We start from the raw sequence: 21497 nt of genomic DNA on the forward strand, positions 1-21497 counted from the left end.
TTTCTTTCTTTTTTGAGACGCAATTTTGCTGTCACCCAGGCTGGAGCGCAGTGGCACAATCTCAGCTCATTGCAACCTTTGCCTTCCAGGTTCAAGCAATTCTCCCTGCCTCAGACTCCCATGTAGCAGGGATTACAGGCACCCACCACCACACCCAGCTAAATTTTGTATTTTTAGTAGAAATGGGGTTTTGCCATGTTGGTCAGGCTGATCTCGAACTCCTGACCTCAAGTGATCCGCCCGCCTTAGCCTCCCAAAGTGTTGGGCTTACAGGCGTAAGCCACCGCGCCCGGCCTCCAAGTATTTCCCATGTGGTCATTCATTCCATCCTCACCACAACATGATGAGGTAAGTGCTACTATTGGCCCATTTTACATTAGGAAACCACAGCACAGGAAGATAAGACACTTGCTCAGGTCCCACAGCCAGCAAGTAGCAGGACTAAAGTATGAACCAGGCAGTCTGGCTCTCAGGACTGTGATTTTCCTCACTGTGAATCACCAAGTATGTCTCTGCACACCGTCAGTGGAATAGCCAGGAATGACGTTGTTATTTTTAATCTTTAAAAAACTAAGTGTGAGCTCTTAACTTATTTTACCTTTAACTATTCTGTTTTTTCCTCCCACACTCTCAGATGATGGAAATGCTTAAGGCAAACTAAGGTAGTGTGAGACCACACCATGTAAGTGTGAGCATGGCTTTGTGGGTTCAGCTCTGTTTTGTGCGCTTCTGCCTTCTGTTCCCGCATGTTTTCTCTGCTGTTTTCTGATTGCCGCTTTCAGCGCTTAGCACTTGGGCCGCATGAAACTGCCGCTTTCAAGCCATAAATCTTCTGTCTTTGTTCCTGATTTTATATTTGTACTTCTCTCTCCCACAATCCCTGGCACTTGCAGCTGTCAGCCTGGCACCTCCCTGGGAAGGAGCTGGGGAGTCCTGGGGGATGTGTTTGGTTATTGTTCTCTGACAATGAGCACTTGGATGATCAGCTTTTAGGATTCTAGGCATGTGTCCACACTCTCACTGCAACACACTACTACTGAGTGTGAACCACGCATGTGGGCATCTCTGTACAAACCTTGTCCTTTGCTATGCAGTGTTGTCTGGGACCACCACCCTTTGGCGGATTACTGCTGTGGCCGTCTCCATAGAGTGAATGCTAAGTGAAAGTAAACACCATTGTGCCAAGTAACAGGGCTAAAATGGGCTATGGAGAAAAGAGGCCGTCTTCTCATGTATTAGGTTCCTGTGTACACATACGTATGCGATGGAAACATATATGTGGAACAAAACTGTGACTACAAAGGAAAAAGAATGGGTTTCAAGCCAGATATGGACTCTAGTGGCCCTTCATTGTACTGTTCACACATACACACACATGTGCACACACACAATTCCTTCTGGTGTTCCTTGATTTTCCATTACCTATATCTCCAAACTGAGTGATTTCAATATGTGATAAACTCGATTTACAGAATAAATTGGGAAGGAGGTATTTGTCCCTAACAGCATACCTGGAACATTTAAAATATGATCCTGACTGTGATTGCAGGGTTGGAACTGCCTCTTGTTCTCAGTTTCACTGAAGTTTCTGTTGTGTGTTGAATGGGAGTTTGCAGGAAACTTCCCAAGTTAGTTGGAAGAGGTGACAAGAATGTAAAGTTAGAGGGGCTCTCATGAGATATGACTGACCACTGCCCACACCCCTGCAGTGTTGAGACCCAACCCATCATTTAGAAACAGAATTCTAGAGCTAATGAGTCCTTAGAGATAGAGCCTTCACTCCAGATCCCTTAATTCATATAAAATGGCCAAGGTTTCAAGAGAGAAAGTAACTTGCCCAAGATGGTAGCAGAGCCTGGATTAAAACTTAATCCTCCTCTTCCCATCAAAGCATCTTTTTGGTGTGATGTCCCAGTTCATTTCTCTCTGGAAGAGAATCTCTTGCACACTACCAGGAGAGCCTTTTAAAAGTGAAGGAGCCTACATCCCAAAAAGGACCCCAGGTCCTTGTCCTGGCTCTGCTATGAAATATCTGGATGAGCTTGAGAAAGTTGCTATGCCTCTCTTGGGCTCCTCATCTGTAAAATGAGTTTGAAAGCAGCTGATTTCAAAAGTACATGATGCTAAGTTTGCTGAGTAACCTTGGGCTGTTTTTCATGCAGTTTCCTCTCAGCAATATTCATTTTCCACTGTAGGATCATGAAAAAAGTTATAGTCAGGCTTTGCAAATGGGGACAGCCTCCAGGAGCAAGGGCCTTGTGAATTTCTGTAACTAACTGAAGAAGAACAAGGGCAGGAAGAAGAAGGTGCAGATGAGGAGCACACAGCCTGTGCCCTTTACACAGACCTATCAAACTCAGATAGATGTGGCAAGCTCTGGTATGGTCATCTCAAATCTGCCAATTTCAGTAGTTTGGGGTTATCCAGCTGGTATGTACTTCTCTTCTTCCTGAGATATCACTGATCAGGGCTCTGGAACTTGAGCAGACCCAACAGGTGAACAAGGTTACATTCTCTCCTTTTCAGTGTATTGCTAACCAAGTTAACAAGGCCAGGGAAGTCTCTGAAGCAGTCAGAGAAAATTCAAAAGCCAATAATGCAAGAATAGAAACCCACACATGCCAGCTTTCAGCAGAGTTTTGAGATACATCCTTCCTTTACATAAAATTATGGAATTATAGTTATTAACCAAATATGCAATGTTGTTTTTTTAACAGAGCTTTCTCTTTCCATGGTAAGTAAATGGCATTTTTATGGTGAATTTTTCTTCTTGGAGACGGAGTCTTGCTCTGTTGCCCAGGCTGGAGTGCAGTGGCACGATCTCAGCTCACTGCAACCTCCGACTCCCAGGTTTGACCGATTCTCCTGCCTCAGCCTCCTGAGTAACTGGGACTACAGCTACGCGCAACCACGCCCAGCTAATGTTTTGTATTTTTAATAGAGACGAGATTTCACAATGTTGGCCAGGCTGGTATTGAAATCCTGACCTCAAGTGACCCGCCTGCCTTGGCCTCCCAAAGTGCTGGGATTACAGGCGTGAGCCACTGTGACCGGCTATTATGAATCTTTTTTAGAGAGCAAAAAATCATCACTTGATTTAACATTTTGGTCCATGTGGGTTTTCATATATCAAGTTTAGCCGGATACACAACTTTTTCCAAAATAACACATCTAGTCTGCAGCAGCCTTACCTGAATCTGACACTGATTCAAAATCTGGTGGGAGGAGCAGGACAGGATATGGTAGAACAGGGAAAATCACAGAGGTGGATCATTTCTTGTGTACTTCTTAGGTTCCAATGCGCTGGACAAATAGCACCACAAAGAGCTATGGCCTCAGAAAGTATTACCAGAATAGAATGTCAGCTCCAGAATTTTGGCAGAGAAGGGACTGAGAGGCAGCTTATCTGGCTGGAAGGGTTGTACAAGGGGACTCTTGATGCCGCCTCTGCATGGCACTTCACGTAAGATTGAAAGATGACAATCCACCATGTCATTTGAGGGAAGCAGCTGTTGGGAGATAATGGAAGGGGACTATAGGCCCTTCTTGGCAACTATCACTGCCCTGGTGTTAGCATTCCTTCTCCTGTGACAAGGGTAGCACTGTTTGAAGAGGAAAATGGCTTCTTGGGCAGCCACACAAGACTAGTTGGTCTTCCCGCTGAGGATGATGGGCAGGCAGGCAAGAGTCATGAGCTCTTTGCCTTAGTTCTCGCTTTGCTGGAGAGCCCCCAAAAAACAGTCAGCCACCTTGGAGTGGGGGTGGGTTTCAGGCTTCTTCCAGGTCCTTCTTTGCCCCTTCCTAGGATAATCATTGTCCTGCTGAGCCCTCTAGTGACCAAATTGGAAACTGCCGGTGTCTGAGGAAAGGGAGGGAGGGAGAGGAAGGGAAGGGGAAGGGGAAGGAAAAGGGGAAGAGGAAGGAAGGAGGAAAGGAGTCCTGTGGGCTGCCCTTGAGCCACAGCAAAGCACCCCACTGTCTGTGCAAGCCCCAGCCTGAAATACTTGCTAAATATTTCAGAAGAAGGGGCACATCTATGGCCTGAGATCCTAAAATATCAGCCTGGAGGTCTGGTGGCATGTCAGCATGCGAATATGCCAAGCTGGCTTCCTGGTTAGCCATGGTGATGATGAGAACTCTGCCTTTTTTTGTTTTTTGTTCTTGTTGTTGTTGTTTTAGACAAGATCTCACTCTCACCTGGGTTGCCAGATTGCCAGGCTGGAGTGCACTGGCGCAATCTCAACTCACTGCAACCTCCACCTCTGGATTCAAGCAATCCTCCTACCTCAGCCTCCCACCCAAGCAGCTGGGACTATAGGCATGTGCTACCACACCCAGCTAATTTTTGTATTTTTAGTACAGATGGGGTTTCACTGTGTTGCCCAGGCTGGTCTTGAACTCCTAGGCTTAAGCCATCCACCCACTTCAGCCTCCCAAAGTTCTGGGATCACAGGTGTGAGCCACTGTGCCCAGCCAACTCTGCCTTCTTTTCTGCTTCTAGTTACTCCAGCTTAGTTCTGAGAACTACTAGAAGCTCTAGATTTGGCCAGGCCTTCATGTCTTGCCACAGAGGAAACCCCAAAACTAACTGAGCTCCCAAGAGTCTGAAGAACCAGCCAACAGAGCCTAGCCATCTGACAGAGACACACATTAACTTGCTCCCTCAGGGCCCTGCACAGACCAGCCTGGCTCCTGGGGGCTGGGTGGCCCTGCACTGTGTGGGGGTCAAGGCCCTTGGTCCACTTAAGGTTCACTGAAAAGTCAGTGACATGCGGCAGATTGATTAATAAGAGAAAAGGCATATAAATGTATTTAACATGTATACCTGGCAGCCTTCAGAATGAAGAGCCAAAGATTCAGGGGAAATTGCCCATTTTTATGCAGAGGTTCAACAAAGTAGTAGGGACAGCCATATAGAAATGTGATTGGACAAAAAGGTTAGGATCTACTGGTAATACACTGAGTGAGGAAACACAGCAAGGCCTCTCTGTCTAGATTCTTCTTGGCCTCTCTGAGCCAGCATTCCTTCCTTCTGGGTGTGGGGCAGGACCCTCTCTGGAATGGGGGCCTTATGGCTCATAGTCAAACAAGGTGGATCAGAAAATTCCTTTATGGCCAGTTTTTATACAGATAGAGCAGAGGGAAAGTTTGAGTAATATATTTAGATGTTATGGCCGGCTTTGGAAAAAGAGGGTTCTGGTTTCTGTGACCAGCCTTGGGGAAGAGGAATTCTATTAGGTTTGTGCAAAAGTAATTGAGGTTTTTTAGGCCGGGCATGGTGGCTCACGCCTGTAATCCCAGCACTTTGGGAGGCCAAGGTGGGCGGATCACCTGAGGTTGGGAGTTTGTGACCAGCCTGACCAACATGGAGAAGCTCCGTCTCTACTAAAAATACAAAATTAGCCAGGCGTGGTGGCACATACCTGTAATCCCAGCTACTCCGGAGGCTGAGGCAGGAGAATCACTTGAACATGGGAGGCAGAGGTTGCAGTAAGCCGAGATCACACCATTGCACTCCAGCCTGGGCAACAAGAGCGAAACTCCATCACACACAAAAAAATAAAAGTAATTGCGGTTTTTGCCGTTATCGTTTCAATGGCTAGCCTTGGGGGAGAATGGGACTGGGAGACAGGAGAGCAAGAGAAGGTCAGAGAAGATCTTTTGCTTCTGAGCTTGCTTCTGAGGGCTTCATTTTTGGGTGTTGTTTTCTGAGCCCCAACAACTGCTTCCCCAGACATCCACCTCCTAGACAGACAGAAAACAAGCCCAGCACCACCACTACCTCCAACACCCTGATGCAGAGGGCTTCCCCAGGACAAGAAGTAGGTTACACCTGACTGACATGAAACTAAATTGTTTTAATTGTTCAAAACTAGTGGTTCTCAAAATGTAGTCTCCAGACCAGCAGCATTGCCCAGAAACTTATTAGAAATGCAAGTTTTCAAACCCCAGACCTGCTAAATCAGAAACTGTGGAGGTGAGCCCCAGGAATCTGTATTCCATAAGCCCTCTGGGTGATTCTGAGACCCCCCCCCACCAAGGTTTGAGAGCCACTGCTCCAAACACTGACTCTCAAATGTCTGTAGATAGAAGAGTAAAACTCTCAGTATTTAAAATGTAGGTTCTGACCCCTCACCCACAGAGATTTAGAAGTTCTGCAGTGATGTGCATAAATCTGCTTTTTGACCATCATCCCAGGTACTTCTGATGTGGGAGACCCACAAGCCACCACTTTGACAGATTCTGCTCTAGAAGGAATAGCACCATCTTTGCTAGTAATTTTACCTTCTCTTAGAGATAAATATTGTTCTCATGTCTTGCCAGTCATGAAAGAGATCTCAGCAAGTATATCATAGTATTCCAAGTCTTCAGATGGGATTGTAATGTTTACTTTGACACATTAGTTTTTGCTCCCCTTGTAAGGAACATCTCAGTAGTATCTGCATCATAACTCAAAAAAGAAATGTTTCTCTGGAAAGAAATATGAATTACTGAGAGAAAAGAAAGAATAGGAAGCCTGTGGCTGGGTGTTTTCTGAGCATGGGGACACATCTCCTTGGGAGTCTGAGTCTCTGGGCTGGTCGGCTGGGCTCAACCAAGAAGCCATGAGGTATTTCTAGGCTGTGAGTCCATCAGAGAGCAAGTTGCCCCTTCCTTCTCGGAGAGTTGGAGATTTAATGATGCTTTCCCAATAGGACTCAAGAGGATAGCTGATTATCAAACTGCTAGGGAAAAAAATGGCTTTCAAAATCTGAGGTTATGAGTATACTTGGCTTATACGGCCAATGCATTGGTCACCCTGGAAAAGTTAAGTTCATATTTGTGAAGATTGTTGTGAATATAAAGTCCCAACTCTCCTCAACACAGCTCTGGGCCTACTGGGAGCTCCAGAAGAGATTCTTCTTCTTCTGTATCACTTATCTCCCCTATCTAATTCTTCATGGGGTACTAATTTCTTCAGATGTACCCCAAGAGAACTAAGGATACAGAGTCACATTTTCAAGAATTTGACAGGAGCAAAGCAAGAGACTTGGCACTGAAGCTCCTTGTCACCCATGACCTAGGGTCCACATTACCCAGGCACCAGCACTGCAAAGATACCATCTCCTTGGGCCATGGCTTTCTCAGGCTCAAGCCTCTATTTTCAAACCACGTGGGCAGAGCAGGGGAAAAGCTGGGTCCTTACATCATTCCTTACTCCTCCCTTCTGTCTCCTTTCCTTATCCATTTACCCACATTCCTTTTCCCACCTTTTCCATGCTTCTGTTACTTCCACCAACTTTTTTCCCTCTCCCTCTCATTTTTTCTTGGGCTGCCCACATCCCGGAAAGCAGATACCCCCTAACCCTCACACACACCCCAGAGAGCTCAAAGAGCTTCACCAGCATTAACTGCTGAAGCCATGTGCATCCTACCAGTCAGGGAATGCCACCTTAATTAACTGTAAGACATAATTAAAAGGCAGATCTCCTCTCTCTCAGACAGAGAGAGAAGGGAAGTAAGAAAGGGCAGAGCAGCAAAGGAGAATCCAAAGAGAAGCCACAAATGATTTGAATTTTAAACTTACTCGGTGTCCAGAAATGTGCAGCCTGCTGCCCCCAGCAGTGGAGATCAGGACGCTAGGCGGGGAAGGGAGGTGGAGGAGGAGGGCCATGCTGAAAGTAGGGCAATAGTAAAGAGAAGAGAAGGCTTTTGTCCAGAGAGCAAAGCCAGTCTTCACAGAGCTGTCCTGGTTAGGAAGAATCCTGGTTGGGAGTTGGGAATAGGCCAGGCTGGCCATGCTGGCAGGAGGCTCTGACTTTTTTATCTCACTTACCTGTCCTTTGCTCCTGCCCCCAGGGCCATCTCCATGTTCTTTGCTCCTACACAAGGGCCACATGACCAGCGCATTCCCAAGCTCACAAGGGCTCCCATGCTTGTGGTTTAATGCTCTGAAGCCCCAGTCTTGACATTGTTAATAGTCGTATCTTTGAATGTGTGTTTTGTAAGCGAATTCTGATGGGACAGTGAGGCACTGGAGCATGGGGGATGGGGGCATGGAGACTGTTTATGGGACCAGCTTCCGGCTGCCTCCTTCTCCCTCCACCCTCTTCTCAGTCCCACCCCCACCTTCTGGCAGATGGGTTCTCAGCCCACTCTCTTGAACCCTGAAACCCTGAGCCCTGCCCAGCCTGCTTTCCCTGTGCCTGCCCAGTAACCACTGCCACTGTCTGCCCCAGGCAGTGGTTTGGGCACAGAGGGGAGGATCATAGTTGAACGCACCTATTCTGAAGCATCTCGGGGCAGGGCATAGCAGTGTCTGTCCCTGCCCAGTACTGGCAGTGCTGCAATGTGTCTGGTGGACAGTGTACAGAGTCCAGAGCTCAACAAGGAGCAAGCCTATTGCCCATCTCGATCCAGTTACCTAGTAGAGATGTTACAATAGCCTTGGGGTCATTTGTCTGCCCTGGGTTGCGAATACCACCAGTGAGAAGGGGAGGTTCCTCAAGTCAGGGGACAATGAGTTGGGCCAGCAGCTGGTGGGAGAGAGAATCTGAAAAGCCATCAGGCCTGAGTGACAGGCTGTGAGGATCCTAAGTACCCCCATGCCAGAGGGAGTGCTTTCAGCCAGTTCACTTGAGCCTACTCTGTGCCTGGGTAGGCTCCCTCCTTTTCTCTCCTTTCCCTCCTTTCTCTCCCTCCTTCCAACCTTCTGGAATATGTCTGTGTTTGCCTTTTCTGGCCAGCACACAGCACCTTCCAGGGACAAAATGCAGATTGCGTGACTTCAGTGATTGTACAGATGAGTTAAATGCTCTGACATTTGCATTTAAACTGGCATTGCATGAAATAAAAATGAATGGTAAATTAGTGCTAATTTGATTTATTTTTATTTACTTAGAATGACATTAAAAAGTATATTTTCAAAATCCCACAACAAGATGAGAGGGACCACAGGAAAAAGGGAAAATGTTTGTATTTTAGTACCTGTAGTGGCACTTTTTCCTGCTTTTTGAACAATTTTCATTTAACACTAGATCTGCAAATTATGTAGCTGGTCCTATCTGCAGCCTAGTTCCACCTTGACTTAGAGATAATCATCTTTGCCTCTATACAATGTTAGAGGTGAAATTCTAATCCTGTAGGAGGAAAACAGTTCCCAATCTCTGACTGTAGGTAATTTCAATCTTATTATCTGTTTACCCACCAGAGAAAAAAAGGAAGAAACTTAAAAGTAAAAAGCAAAGAGGTGCTTGCATTTAGACAAGCATCACAGGGGAGGAAAAACAATTCTCCTTTTACCCTTTTGAGTTCTTAGCTGGGATGAACCCCTGTAATAAAAGACAGGTTAACAAGATAAAAACAAACAGAAGTTTAAGAACATAACTTCACGTATACATAGGAGATATCCAGAGACAAGAACAAATTTCAAAGAGGTGGCTTTAAGTTCAGGCTTAAATACCATCTTCAGCTGAAACAAAGAAAGGAGGGTATTGCAAGGGCCAGTTAGGGGGAGGTGACCAGGAAAAGCATGGTAAACAAGTGGAAGGTTTGTTATCCATGTTTGAGTGCCTTCTTCATTGATAGGTCTGACTTAGAGTCATCCTTCTTTACTCAATACAGAAGTTCACCCTCATGAATGGAAATTTCCTTTCTGGATGTGAATTTCCCTTACAAAAGGGAACTCCTACCCTGTCTTCAGAGCTTCTCCTGTGTCTGCAGTTTCTCAAAATAATCAGCTCAAGATTATCCTTATACTGAAGAAATGTATTTCAGGATGGCATACTCTAGCTGGTAACTTCCTATATGCACAGGGCAATGTGAGATCTATTCATTAATTATGAGAGACTCTCTTCAACAATGTATCTTCTTATACTCAACACAGATTGTCCATACTTCCAGCATACTACAAATGATTTAGGTCATTTATCACCTTCCAGTCTGAAGTCCGGCGCCTCAAATGACAATTAATAAGCTTGTAATTTCTCATAGCTTCAGTATGAAAAAAAGGGAATAAAGCAAAATTAAGAAAATATCACTTCCGTAGCACCATTTTTCTAAGTAAAATGTGCAGGGCTACATTTTAAATGATATTTTTTAAAGAGATAGTAGAGCACCTTGGCCCGTCCAGGTCAAAAAAAAGCCATATATAAAGTGAGGCCTGCAATGGTGTATAATTTCTCATAATTACTCTCCATTGACTATTAACGTATCCACCCAAACACACCTTTCTCTGCACTTTTGTGAACCTCAGTAAGCTCTTTAGTCTGGCGTGGGAAGCTTAATGTATTTCCTGTGAAATTGTACCATTCTCCTTGATCAGCTTATCCCAGGTTTGCAAACTGAAAAAACTTCATTCCTGGCATCAGCAGTCTGTTAAATTGGTTCTGATTAATAATTGAATCTTAAGACCCTTTCAAGACAACATTTATGACAACAGATTAGTGAGGAGGGGAGAGCGATACCGTGCGACACCGTGTCATGATGGAACAGACCGATGACCTCACCTGGAGGTTAAATGTGGAGCCCAGACTGGGGGAGCTTAAATCTTTAGAGAAATCCATGTCCCCTGCAGACTGATGGGCCTACCTACCATTTGTTTTCCAGTGATATACTTTTAATGCTGATCAAGATGCATTCTTTTTGGACTTGGAGTGTGACTACAAGTCACAATCTTAGGTTTCACATTAAGCTCTCTTGGATTTTGAATTATGTATAATGGTGTTGCAGAATATTTCTTCCTTTCATCCAGAGGAGAAAATACAATCCTCCTGAAATGTCAGACTAGAGAAACAGATATGCTCCTAGCTTAACGATCCAAAAGAATGCCCTTCTGGATGTTTTTCAGACATATGGATATCCAAATAACTCCAGATTTTTCTTTCTTTTTTTTTTTTTTTAGTTGGAGCCTTGCTCTGTCACCCAGTCTGGAGTGCAGTGGCACAATCTCAGCTCACTGCAACCTCCACCTCCTGGGTTCAAGTGATTCTCTTGCCTCAGCTTTGCGAGTAGCTGGGATTACAGGTGCACGCCACCACACCAGTTAAAGTAGAGACAGAGTTTTACCTTGTTGCCCAGGCTGGTCTCCAACTCCTGACCTCAAGTGATCTGCCTGCCTTGGCCTGCCAATGTGCTGGGATTACAGGCATGAGCCAAATTAACTCCAGATCTTTATAGCAAATTCTTTAAGCGTGTCCATGCTTGCACAACACCAAAACTTGCCTGGACCCAGAATCTCCCAACCCCATCTATGACTGAAGATAATTTCAGTCCTGTTATTCTTTTACCCATGTGAGAAAAAGAAGGAAAACTAATAGTAAGAGAATAAAGAGATTCTTGCATTTAGATGAGCGTCTGTCACATTTTTCAGTAACCCCGGGAGTTTCTCAAAGGGGGCCTTAAAATATAATATCAGAACCATCTGGGGGATTGGTTTAGAATGCCAATGCCTGCACTCTGCCCAGATCTCCTGATTCTGACCCAGGAAATTTTTTTTTTTTTTTTTTTTTTTTTGAGACAGAGTCTTGCTCTGTCACACAGGTTGGAATGCAGTGGCGCCATCTTGGCTCACCACAACCTCTGCCTCCGGGTTCAAGTAATTCTCCTGCCTCAGCCTCCCAAGTAGCCGGGATTACAGGCACCCGCCACCACACCCAGCTAATTTTTGTATTTTTAGTAGAAACAGTGTTTCACCATGTTGGTCAGGCTGGTCTCAAACTCCTGACCTTGTGATCCACCTGCCTCAGCCTCCCAAAGTGCTGGGATTACAGGCATGAGCCACTGAGCCTGGCCAACTCTAGAATTTTTTAGTTAACCAGGATGCTCTTATGTGGTGCAATTTGAGAACCACCAACCTCCAGACACTTTCACTAATTTCAGTGTATTATTAAATCTAAGGATCCAAAAATTATATTGTACATGTGAGAATCTTTAAATCACTTGCTTAGTAGAACGAATTTGTATGTTTTTTAATTGCCAGAAATTGAAAGCAAATTTCTTTCAACATTCCCCTTTTCAGTAAGCATGTATTGTGACCTGGGTACTGCGTATTATAGTAAGGTGTATTATGACCTGGATACTGTGCTAGGTTCTGTACATTAACTGATCTCCAGAGTTTCTCTATGAGCATTGACACCCTGCATGTTCAGTATACATCAGAAAATCTCAGGCTGCAAGAATGGGATGAAAAGTGAATCTTTGAGAGGCTTAGCAAAAAAGGTAATAATAACAGCTAACAGAATCCCAATTTCCTTGCATTTTTGTGACTGTGCTGTATGCCAGGGACTTTGCCTATATTATCTCATTTCACCTGCGTGATAACTTATGAAGTAGGTACAGGCAGATTGTTCCCATTTCATAGATGTTCATTGTACACATGAGGACATCATAGCTCAGTGAGCCTATTTGACTAGTAGGCGATGCAGCAAGGACGCACTCCCAGCAATCTGCCTCTGGAACGAAGGCTTTTTATTCACCGCTACCACGGCAGTTTTCCTTTCCATAATAAGGCAGGGCCAGGAAATGATGCTACCAAATGCAAATATAATATTATAATGATGCCACCAAATGCAAATATAATATCGTACACCCAACTAATTTCTACTCCAATAGTGATTCATTCTATATTATTTTATTCATTCTATATTATGGATTCATGAAGTATACAATGTATGCCAGACCTTATACCAGGCTCTGGGGTTACAAGATGAATAAATGTGTGCCTCAAGAAGCTCCCAGTTACCAAGACATCCAGTTATATAGAAAGTTCAGAATTAGAACTCAGAACCCCCAACTTCCTTGAGGCTATTGGCATGCCTTTCTAAAATGCTCCCAGGAAAATTAATTTCCAACCTTGTTGCATTATTGTGATGTCAGAACAACTCTGCCAATTTGACTGTTCTTACTCAACCAAAACCACTCCCGGGGGCAGTAGATTTGAAACTGAATCCTGTTTGTCGTGAAATCTGGAGAATTATAATTTTTAACATGTTTTGATGTGTTAATGTTAGTCTTTTTCCTCCTTTCTAGATGCTGGTAAAATTTACTGAGCTTCCAAAACTGGTACCCTCAGTGTAATTCCTAATAAATAAAGACTGAAACTACGCACAAGAGCAGCGGGGAGTTTTCTAGCTGAAAATTCCACAGGAAACGGGGCGTGTGGTTTGCAATCATTACTACACAGCAGCTTCTGTGGCAGTTAAAATCAAGTTAAAGTCAAGCAGGTAAATTCTAGCTGTGTCCCAGGCTACTTCCTGCTATGAAGGCTGAATGCAAACCAGAGTATCTCACCATCAATATAAAAACTGTGTACAGAGTTTTCCTCAGCCCCTTTAACATTACAGGTGTTTCAGGACTGTTGGAGGATTCCTGGGGCAAAATAAACCTAGGGTCTCAGTTACAGGCTGCGGGAGCCACAGGCTGTGGCTCAGATCTTACTGCAGCCTACAACTTGCTGGCCTCCTCACCTTTCAATCTTTGGTGCTCAAGAGCAGATCTACCTTGGGAGATCCCCTCTCGAAGGTAAATAATAGACAGACAGTCCTGCCCTGTCTTGCTCAGACATTGTCATCACCCCAGGTTGCTTTCTTCCACCTTGAAAACCCTCCATCCAGGACCACACCCATACCCTATCTGCCTTCTCCACTTCCATTTCTAGGCAGCTGAGCATAGCTGGAGAAAGACCCCAAACATGGTGATGTATCTACATACATACCTCTAGCCTCTGCTGCCCACTCCCTGCCACTTGGTACCTCTTTCTTTTCTTGCAGACCCCTCCCACATCCCTTCCAGAAGTGGCTCCAAACCTCCTCGTCTTTGCCCAAGGCTTCAGCACACCTCCACCCACAGTGAACCCCAACAGCCCCTGCTAGGATAAAACTCATCAATGACAGCTTCTCCAAATTCCTTCTCTCGCCTCAAATATTTTCTTTATTTTCAACCTTTTATATTCTCATCTCTGTCTCTGTCATTTTTCTGTCCCAGAGCCTACTATTCCTCCTGAGTTCTTAATCCCCTCCCCTTAGGTCCCTCCAGAGGTTGGAGTCTGTCAATTACTTTCTTTTTCTCCACATTGGAGTACTTTTTCCCAAGTTGCATCTTCCCATCATCCTATAAATGTGCTTATCCTATAACAGTGCAGGACCACTACCTGCACATGCCATACCTAGAGCTTTTACTTGTTCTCTCACCTTTTCACTCCCAAAATTTTATTTAAAAAAAAAAAAATCTGTTGGCAGGGCACAGTGGCTCACACCTGTAATCCTAGGACTTTGGGAGGCCAAGGTAGGTGGATCACCTGAGGTCAGGAGTTCAAGACCAGGCTGCCCAACATGGCAAAACCCAGTCTCTACTAAAAAAAATACAAAAATTAGCCGGGCGTGTTGGCAGGTGCCTGTAATCCCAGCTACTCAGGAGGCTGAGGCAGGAGAATCACTTGAACCTAGAAAGTGGAGGTTGTAGTGAACCAAGATCACACCACTGCACTCCAGCCTGGGCGACAGAGTAAGACACTGTCTCAAAAAAAAAGAAAAAAAAAGAAAAGAAAATCTGTTATTCACATTTCTATTACCACCCTACCTAGTCACTCTTTTTGAAAAAAATTATTATGAATATTTTCTGCATTCAAAAAAGTATTAAGTAGGCCGGGCGTGGTGGCTCATGCCTGTAATCCCAGAACTTTGGGAGGCTGAGGCAGGCGGATCACTTGACAAGCCTGGACAACATAGTGAAACCCCGTCTCTACCAAAAACACAAAATTTAGCGGGGCATGGTGGCACATGCCTGTAGTCCCAACCACTCGGGAGGCTGAGGTAGGAGAATCACTTGAACCCGGGAGGCGGAGGTTTCAGTGAGCTGAGATCACACCACTACACTCCAGCCTGGGTGACAGAGCAAGACTCCACCTCAAAATAAATAAATAAATAAAGTATAAGTAGAGGTATGAATAGGGAGACCACAGAGGATTTTTAGAACAATGAAAATACTTAGGATACTATAATAGTGGATACACATCTGTCAATTTGTCCAAATCCATAGAATGTGTAATACTAAAAGTGTACTGTAATGTAAACTATTAACTCTGGGTGATAATGATGTGTCGATGTAGGTTTATCGATTGTAACAAATGTACCACTGGTAGGAGATGTTGATAGTGCAGAAAACAGTGCATACCTGGGGACAAGTTGTGTAAGGGAACTCTCTGTACCTTCTGCTCAATTTTGCTGCAAACCTAAAACTACTCTAAAAGTCACATTTTTTCAAAAGCATAAACTACGATGTGATAAACACCTGCTTACTCACCACTTGGCTTAAGAAATAAAGTATGACCAATAACCCCACTCAGAGTTGGACTGGGACTTAATTTCACTTCTTATCCTTCTACCACCACCCCCCAAAAACATACACACACACACACACACACACACACACATACACGCATACCTCAAGTGGCCTTTTTCTCTCAGGCCTGTTGTGCAAACTTATTTTGCTCTCCCTGCCCAGTGCAGGCAGGGTTGATCATGAAATAATCCACTGCTGAATAATGAACTTTGCATGGTGTAGTTACTTCCAGCAATATATTTGTTCTAAATCTGAGCACCAACTAAAGATTTGCTGAGTCTCTGTTTATCAAAGGCTGATCAAGCATTTTACCACTAATAAAGGAAGCTCATAACATCCTGGGGGTTCACTGTATGTGCAAAGAGCTAAAGACCTCTAGGTTTCCCAGGATAGTCCTCCAAGGGCCGCCCTGGGGATGCCCCTTAAGGACCTACACCCATTCCTTTCATACCACCCCCACCTTGCAGTCTCTTTACAAAAGCATCAGGGTTTTTCAACCAGACACTTTAAGAGGGAGCAATAAGAGCCTATTCTAAGTATCTTAAAAGGCAGCTATATGTTAACAGTTTAAAAGTATTTATGTGTATTTCATCCCCTAGAATATAAAGTGTTTGTTTATAGAAGAAATTTCAGAGTCTACCAGTGAATGCCTCTCTCTTCTGACATCTCTCTTTCTCTTGCCAAGAACTAGAAAAATTAAATAAAATATTTAAACTTATATCTCCTTCTGTCTCCAGAGTAGACAGGGACACATACAGTTTGCTAAGAATCCAGCCCCAAGTAGACAGGAGAATTTAATCTTTTTTATTTTAAATTTTTTCTGGGATATGTTTTTATCAATACAACTACCAGAGGCAATGCCATCTCAGACTTTTCTCCGACAATCTTGTGCTTTCCACTGTCGCATGCAATTGGGTGCTATTTATAGCTTTTTTAAAAAAGTAAAACATAAGATAATAAGAGATAGTAGGTGAATTCTCCATTTTGTTGTTGATAAAGGTTTCTTTCAATATTATTTAAGCCAGATATTTTTCATCTATATTAGTTGTATTAGATTGTGTGTTAGTGTGGGGAAAAGGAGAAGAAAGGGAGTGATCAAAGATAGTTTCAAAAACATTTTGCCCCGCTAAGAGGACATAAGACAGAGATAAAGGGTACAAGGCAGGTCTGGGTTTGATGCTTAGCTCTTTGGCTTACAGTGTATATGACCTTGGGAAGTACATTTAACTATTTTTTTCTCATATATAAAATGAGCAATAATGTTTACCTCAGGGAGTTTTTGTAAGGATTGTGCCTGCATCAGTCAGATACCAGCAGGAGACAGATAGCACCTTCAAACAGGGTAATTTAGGATAGTTGGGAGAAGCAGCTATTTCCACAGCTATGGAGAGGACTTGGGAGAACCTTGAGGGATGACAGGGCCTCCTGGGTTAGCAACAGAGAGAGCTGTTATCTAATGCTGGAGAGAAGTGTAGCTGAAGCTGTCTGTACCTGTGGCTAGAGGAGGGGCCTCCTGGCAGAAGTGGTGGCCTTCCCTAAAAAAATGCAGCCACCCAACCTGGGCCCTGGGGAGAGAAAGAACCCCAACCTCCCTCTCCCCCCATCCCCCATTCTCCTGCCTGTGTCTCCTGTTGGCGGAAGCCAGAGGGCAAAAGAGCCCAGTGGACACAGTCTAAAGAGGTCAGCTCCTAGTGGAGAAGGTTGGAGAAAAGATCAGGAGGGGCAATCAGAAAATATCTAGCAAAGTGCTTAATCTATTTTAGTCTTCTTCTTCACTCCTCCCAGTTGCATTTTCCTCATCAAGCAATGCTGATCTGGAAATTGGAAAGTTTTGAGCTGCTAAAACCCCTAAATTCAAAGGGCATTCATTATTTTATTTGATCCCCATAGCACTCTTTTAGGTAATTGGGGCACATGGTATTGTATGGAGGCTGGAGAGATTAAATGACTTTTCAAAGACTATAGAGGGTTCAAAGCTATAACCCAGATTCCTTAAATTTGTGAGATATCCCAGAGATACAGATGCTGAAAAAGGTTATTTGAAGATGAACCCTTTGAGTAAGTGGATCTTAAGCATTATCATCCTCCAGGTATTTCCATCAGGCATCAAGAAAGGATTTCATTCCACTTATAATAAAGCATTTGTGTGTATGTATAGTATATATGCATAAGTATTTCCCTATATATTATTTATAATAGAGGAGATATATATATATATGTATATATATGTGTATATATATGTGTGTATATATATATGTGTATATATATGTGTGTGTGTATATATATATATATATCTCAAAGGATACAAGCAGATGAAGTGAACGGTTAGTGTTAATTCAGATTGAAGAAATTATCTGAATCTTGGTTTGTGTAGATTTACAATCTACATGCAATATTAACTAAATCAGATAGCTTTTATGGTTTCACATGTGTACATAGGTTCCCTCCCAGTCCCTTCCATATCCATTAGTTATTGAACTTTCTAACCTGGCATTGAAACATTACAACAATGTTTTATTGTACTAATTTTATAAATTTATGCAGTGCAATATGTGTTATTTTTCTGAGGGAAATGAAAGGTAAATTTCTCAAGGTTCTTGTTGCCTTCTTTAGCAGCACTTGATGGAAGATCTTTTATACATTTGTAATAGATAAAAATAGACCAGATTGCAAATCCTTTTTTAAAATCTTAAACCATGTACCAAGTTTTTGGTCCAAATTGTGTAGGATAAGTTAAACTTAAACTGCATTCTATTAACCAATATGAGTGTATTTCTGTAAGCATAGTTATGTTGAAATAAAGTTTTAAAAAGCATGAAAAAAAGGTAGATGTTCCTGGAAATAAACTCTAAAATATGTTTCTTATGGAGGAAACATTTTTTATGTAAGACACTGAGTGACAGGATGGTCAGTGTCCTTGAAAACACTTTTCTAAGTAATAAAAAAAAAGTTTTCTCAGGGATATTGCATGAAATTGGGGCCTAGCATGTAAGTACATCTCTGTAAAGGTGATTCTGGGAGAAACTAATGGTCAAGCACCAAGCTTCCTGGTGGTCTAACATGGTCAAACGCACACTTGGAGAACCTGGGGAAGAGGGGAAAGACTCCTTCCCTTTTAGAGGATCTTCCCTAAAGAGCATTTCTGTCAGGCAAGCTTTGGATTGGCAGAGACATCCAGAGGTTATTCTCTCCAACAAGACCTGGAATGAGTGCTGGTGTCCACGCTGCTGATGGCAGGAATCCACAGGCTTTGGTGAACAGGCTGGCTCGTGGTAGGGCTGAGCTGCCTGTCTATTATAAAAACACTGCAGCTTCTCATTCCTGGAGGCAGCAGGTTAGAGCTCACTCTGGCAAGCGATGCTGCCGAGTCTCTCTTCCACCATCTTCCAGCAATTTGTTTGCAACTATCAAGGGGTAAAAGGAAATCAACTGACTTGGAGATAAAAAAAAAATACTCTCCAAATGCCACCTTCTTTGAGTTTAAGCCTCAAACACAACTTCCCCAAAATGCCATAGTCTGCCACCCAGAAAAATCAGCCCCCCACCTATTGCTGGAAGTTACAGACCAGGGCTAGTCAGAATCCCCTATGTCCTGAATTGTAATGCAGATGAAATGGGGTGAAAATGAACTTCAGGAGTGAACTTGAAAAGAACTAATCTTAGGAGCTACTACATATTGCCACCTCCAGGCACCAGGCACTTTAAAACATTACTTCTAATTTTCTACTTGCCTTCTGGGTAGGCAGTGTTATCTCCTTTGTATTTTTCAGATAAGAAAATGAGGTTCTGAGATGATAAGCGCTAGCCCAGGGATGCTCTGAGAGAGCTGCATTTGAATTCAGCTTTCTCTGACCTCAAGCAGCACATCCTCAAGGCAAGGGAAGTCTTAATGCTTCCTTCTGCTTTGGAGAAGGGTAGATCTGGGCCAACCTGTGTATAAGCCTCTGGTCCCGCAGGTGCCCAAACCCCTGACTGGGTACCAGATCCAGCTACCCCTCACCCCTGCAAAGCTCAAAGCTAGACAGACCTGGACCTGCTGAACCCTGGGGCCAGCTTTCCAAGGAGCTTTATCCACACCTCTCCTTGGCCCTCACCACAACCTGGGAAGTAAGCAGAGCCTGATAAGTAACATTCATTCCACAGGAGAGTCAAAGAGGTAAACCTGTGATCCCCTAGCTGCCGAGTCTGAGCTGGAAGAAGAGCTCAGCTGCTTGGGCTGCTCCGCCTGGTGGTATGATACAGTAACATGACAGTATGTGTAGAAAGATGTATAACTGAGAAACTGAGTGTCTGTACACCACCTTATGCTATCTCAGATGTGGGCAGCGGAGCCCAGTTACACAGAGCTGGAGTGAACCTCTGTTAATTGCCCTTCATATTTAGCTTAATGAGCTTTTACTAATTAGTCATACAGCCCTAACCTCCACCCCAAAAAGATAATAAAAATAGCAGTGGCTTTGTGGTATTGATTCCAGATCTTATTTTTTGTTGTTTTCCTTGCTCTCCATTTGACTTATCTCTTTCATCTCAAAATCTTATAAAGTGAATGATGCAAAAATAATGGGTAGGGGGCTGACCTCCTACTGGAGACTCACTATTCCTATGAGTGTGTTGAATTTCATTCTGGCCAAACAAAATGGACTCTCCCGTATCCATTTTTACAGAGCATCTGCTGAGAACTATAGTCACTAACCACTTACAAATAGCAGCACAGTTTAAGCCTCTGGGTTTTTTCCCATGTCATTTGTCAAAGACTAACCAAAATATAAGTGCTGTGTTCTAGGGGTCTTGTCTCTTCACTTGGGATCTGCATGGCAAAAACCCTGAGCTGCCTCAGGACAACTTGTGATCAGGTTGTAGGGTGCAGCTGAAAAGGTAACTGACATTTTCCTTTACATTTACGGAATACCTACACGTGCCAGGCACTCCTCATTGATTATCACTTAGTTCTCACATAACCCTAGAGGATAGAATTTGTTGTCCCCATTGTAGATAGAGGTGAGAACACTGGCTCAGAGACATCAGGTAACTGACTCAGCCTTGCACAGTGAGTCACTGGCTGGGCCAGTATTTGGACCAAATTCTCTGATTACCAAGCCCATTTTCTCTCCCTTCTGTCATGCTCCTCACTCCACTTTCACACCTGCGAGAATCAGGCACTGAACTGCATAAACTGGGATCAGATGTTCACAGTAGGCTAAGGCAAGCAGCCCTGGAGGAAACACCTCCCCTTCTTTACCTGTAAAGTGGGGGTAATAATAGTACCTCCCTCTTGGAATTGGTTTGATGTATATGTCCATCAAATCCCTAGAACACTGAGTTAAGAAAGTTAACACTGTATAACTGTTAGCTATTATTCTTTACCCCATCAACATTTTGTTAATGTTTGTTGATTGTAAACTTCAACAAATAAACAGAGCCCCTTCTGTGTAAAACTTCTGTACAAGGGAGCCAAGATGGCCGAATAGGAACAGCTCCAGTCTACAGCTCCCAGCGTGAGCGACGCAGAAGACGGGTGATTTTTGCATTTCCAACTGAGGTACCAGGTTCATCTCACTGGGGAGTGTTGGAAAGTGGGTGCAGGACAGTGGGTGCAGCGCACTGAGCATGAGCCGAAGCAAGGCAAGGCATTGCCTCACCCGGGAAGCGCAAGGGGTCAGGGAATTCTCTTTCCTAGTCAAAAAAAGGGGTGACAGACGGCACCTGGAAAATCGGGTCACTCCCACCCTAATACTGCGCTTTTCCAAAAGTCTTAGCAAATGGCACACCAGGAGATTATATCCCGCACCTGGCTCAGAGGGTCCTATGCCCACGGAGTGGGCTCATTGCTAGCACAGCAGTCTGAGATCAAACTGCAAGGCAGCAGCAAGGCTGGGGGAGGGGCGCCCGCCATTGCCCAGGCTTGAGTAGGTAAACAAAGCAGGCCAGGAAGCTCGAACTGGGTGGAGCCCACTGCAGCTCAAGGAGGCCTGCCTGCCTGCCTCTGTAGACTCCACCACTGGGGGCAGGGCATTGCCAAACAAAAGGCAGCAGAATCCTCTGCAGACTTAAATGTCCCTGTCTGACAGCTTTGAAGAGAGTAGTGGTTCTCCCAGCACACAGCTGGAGATCTGAGAATGGACAGACGGCCTCCTCAAGTGGATCCCTGACCCCCGGGTAGCCTAACTGGGAGGCACCCC

General features: G+C 44.1%; 1 protein-coding gene across 2 annotated transcripts in view; it reads left to right on the forward strand.

The window, feature by feature from the left end:
• Positions 1 to 21497, forward strand: part of LHFPL3 (LHFPL tetraspan subfamily member 3) — a 589720-nt gene that overhangs the window by 521891 nt on the left and 46332 nt on the right. The window contains exon 3 of one of the 2 annotated variants that reach the window (XM_054496487.2): positions 635 to 682. The exons of the other annotated variant lie outside the window; for it this stretch is intronic. Coding sequence (XP_054352462.1) covers positions 635 to 651 — 17 coding nt within the window. The 3' untranslated portion in view covers positions 652 to 682. The remainder of the gene's footprint in view (positions 1 to 634; positions 683 to 21497) is intronic. 2 annotated transcript variants of the gene reach the window in all.

This window comes from Pongo pygmaeus, chromosome 6 (assembly GCF_028885625.2).
Source record: "Pongo pygmaeus isolate AG05252 chromosome 6, NHGRI_mPonPyg2-v2.0_pri, whole genome shotgun sequence".
Taxonomy (NCBI): Eukaryota; Metazoa; Chordata; class Mammalia; order Primates; family Hominidae; genus Pongo; species Pongo pygmaeus.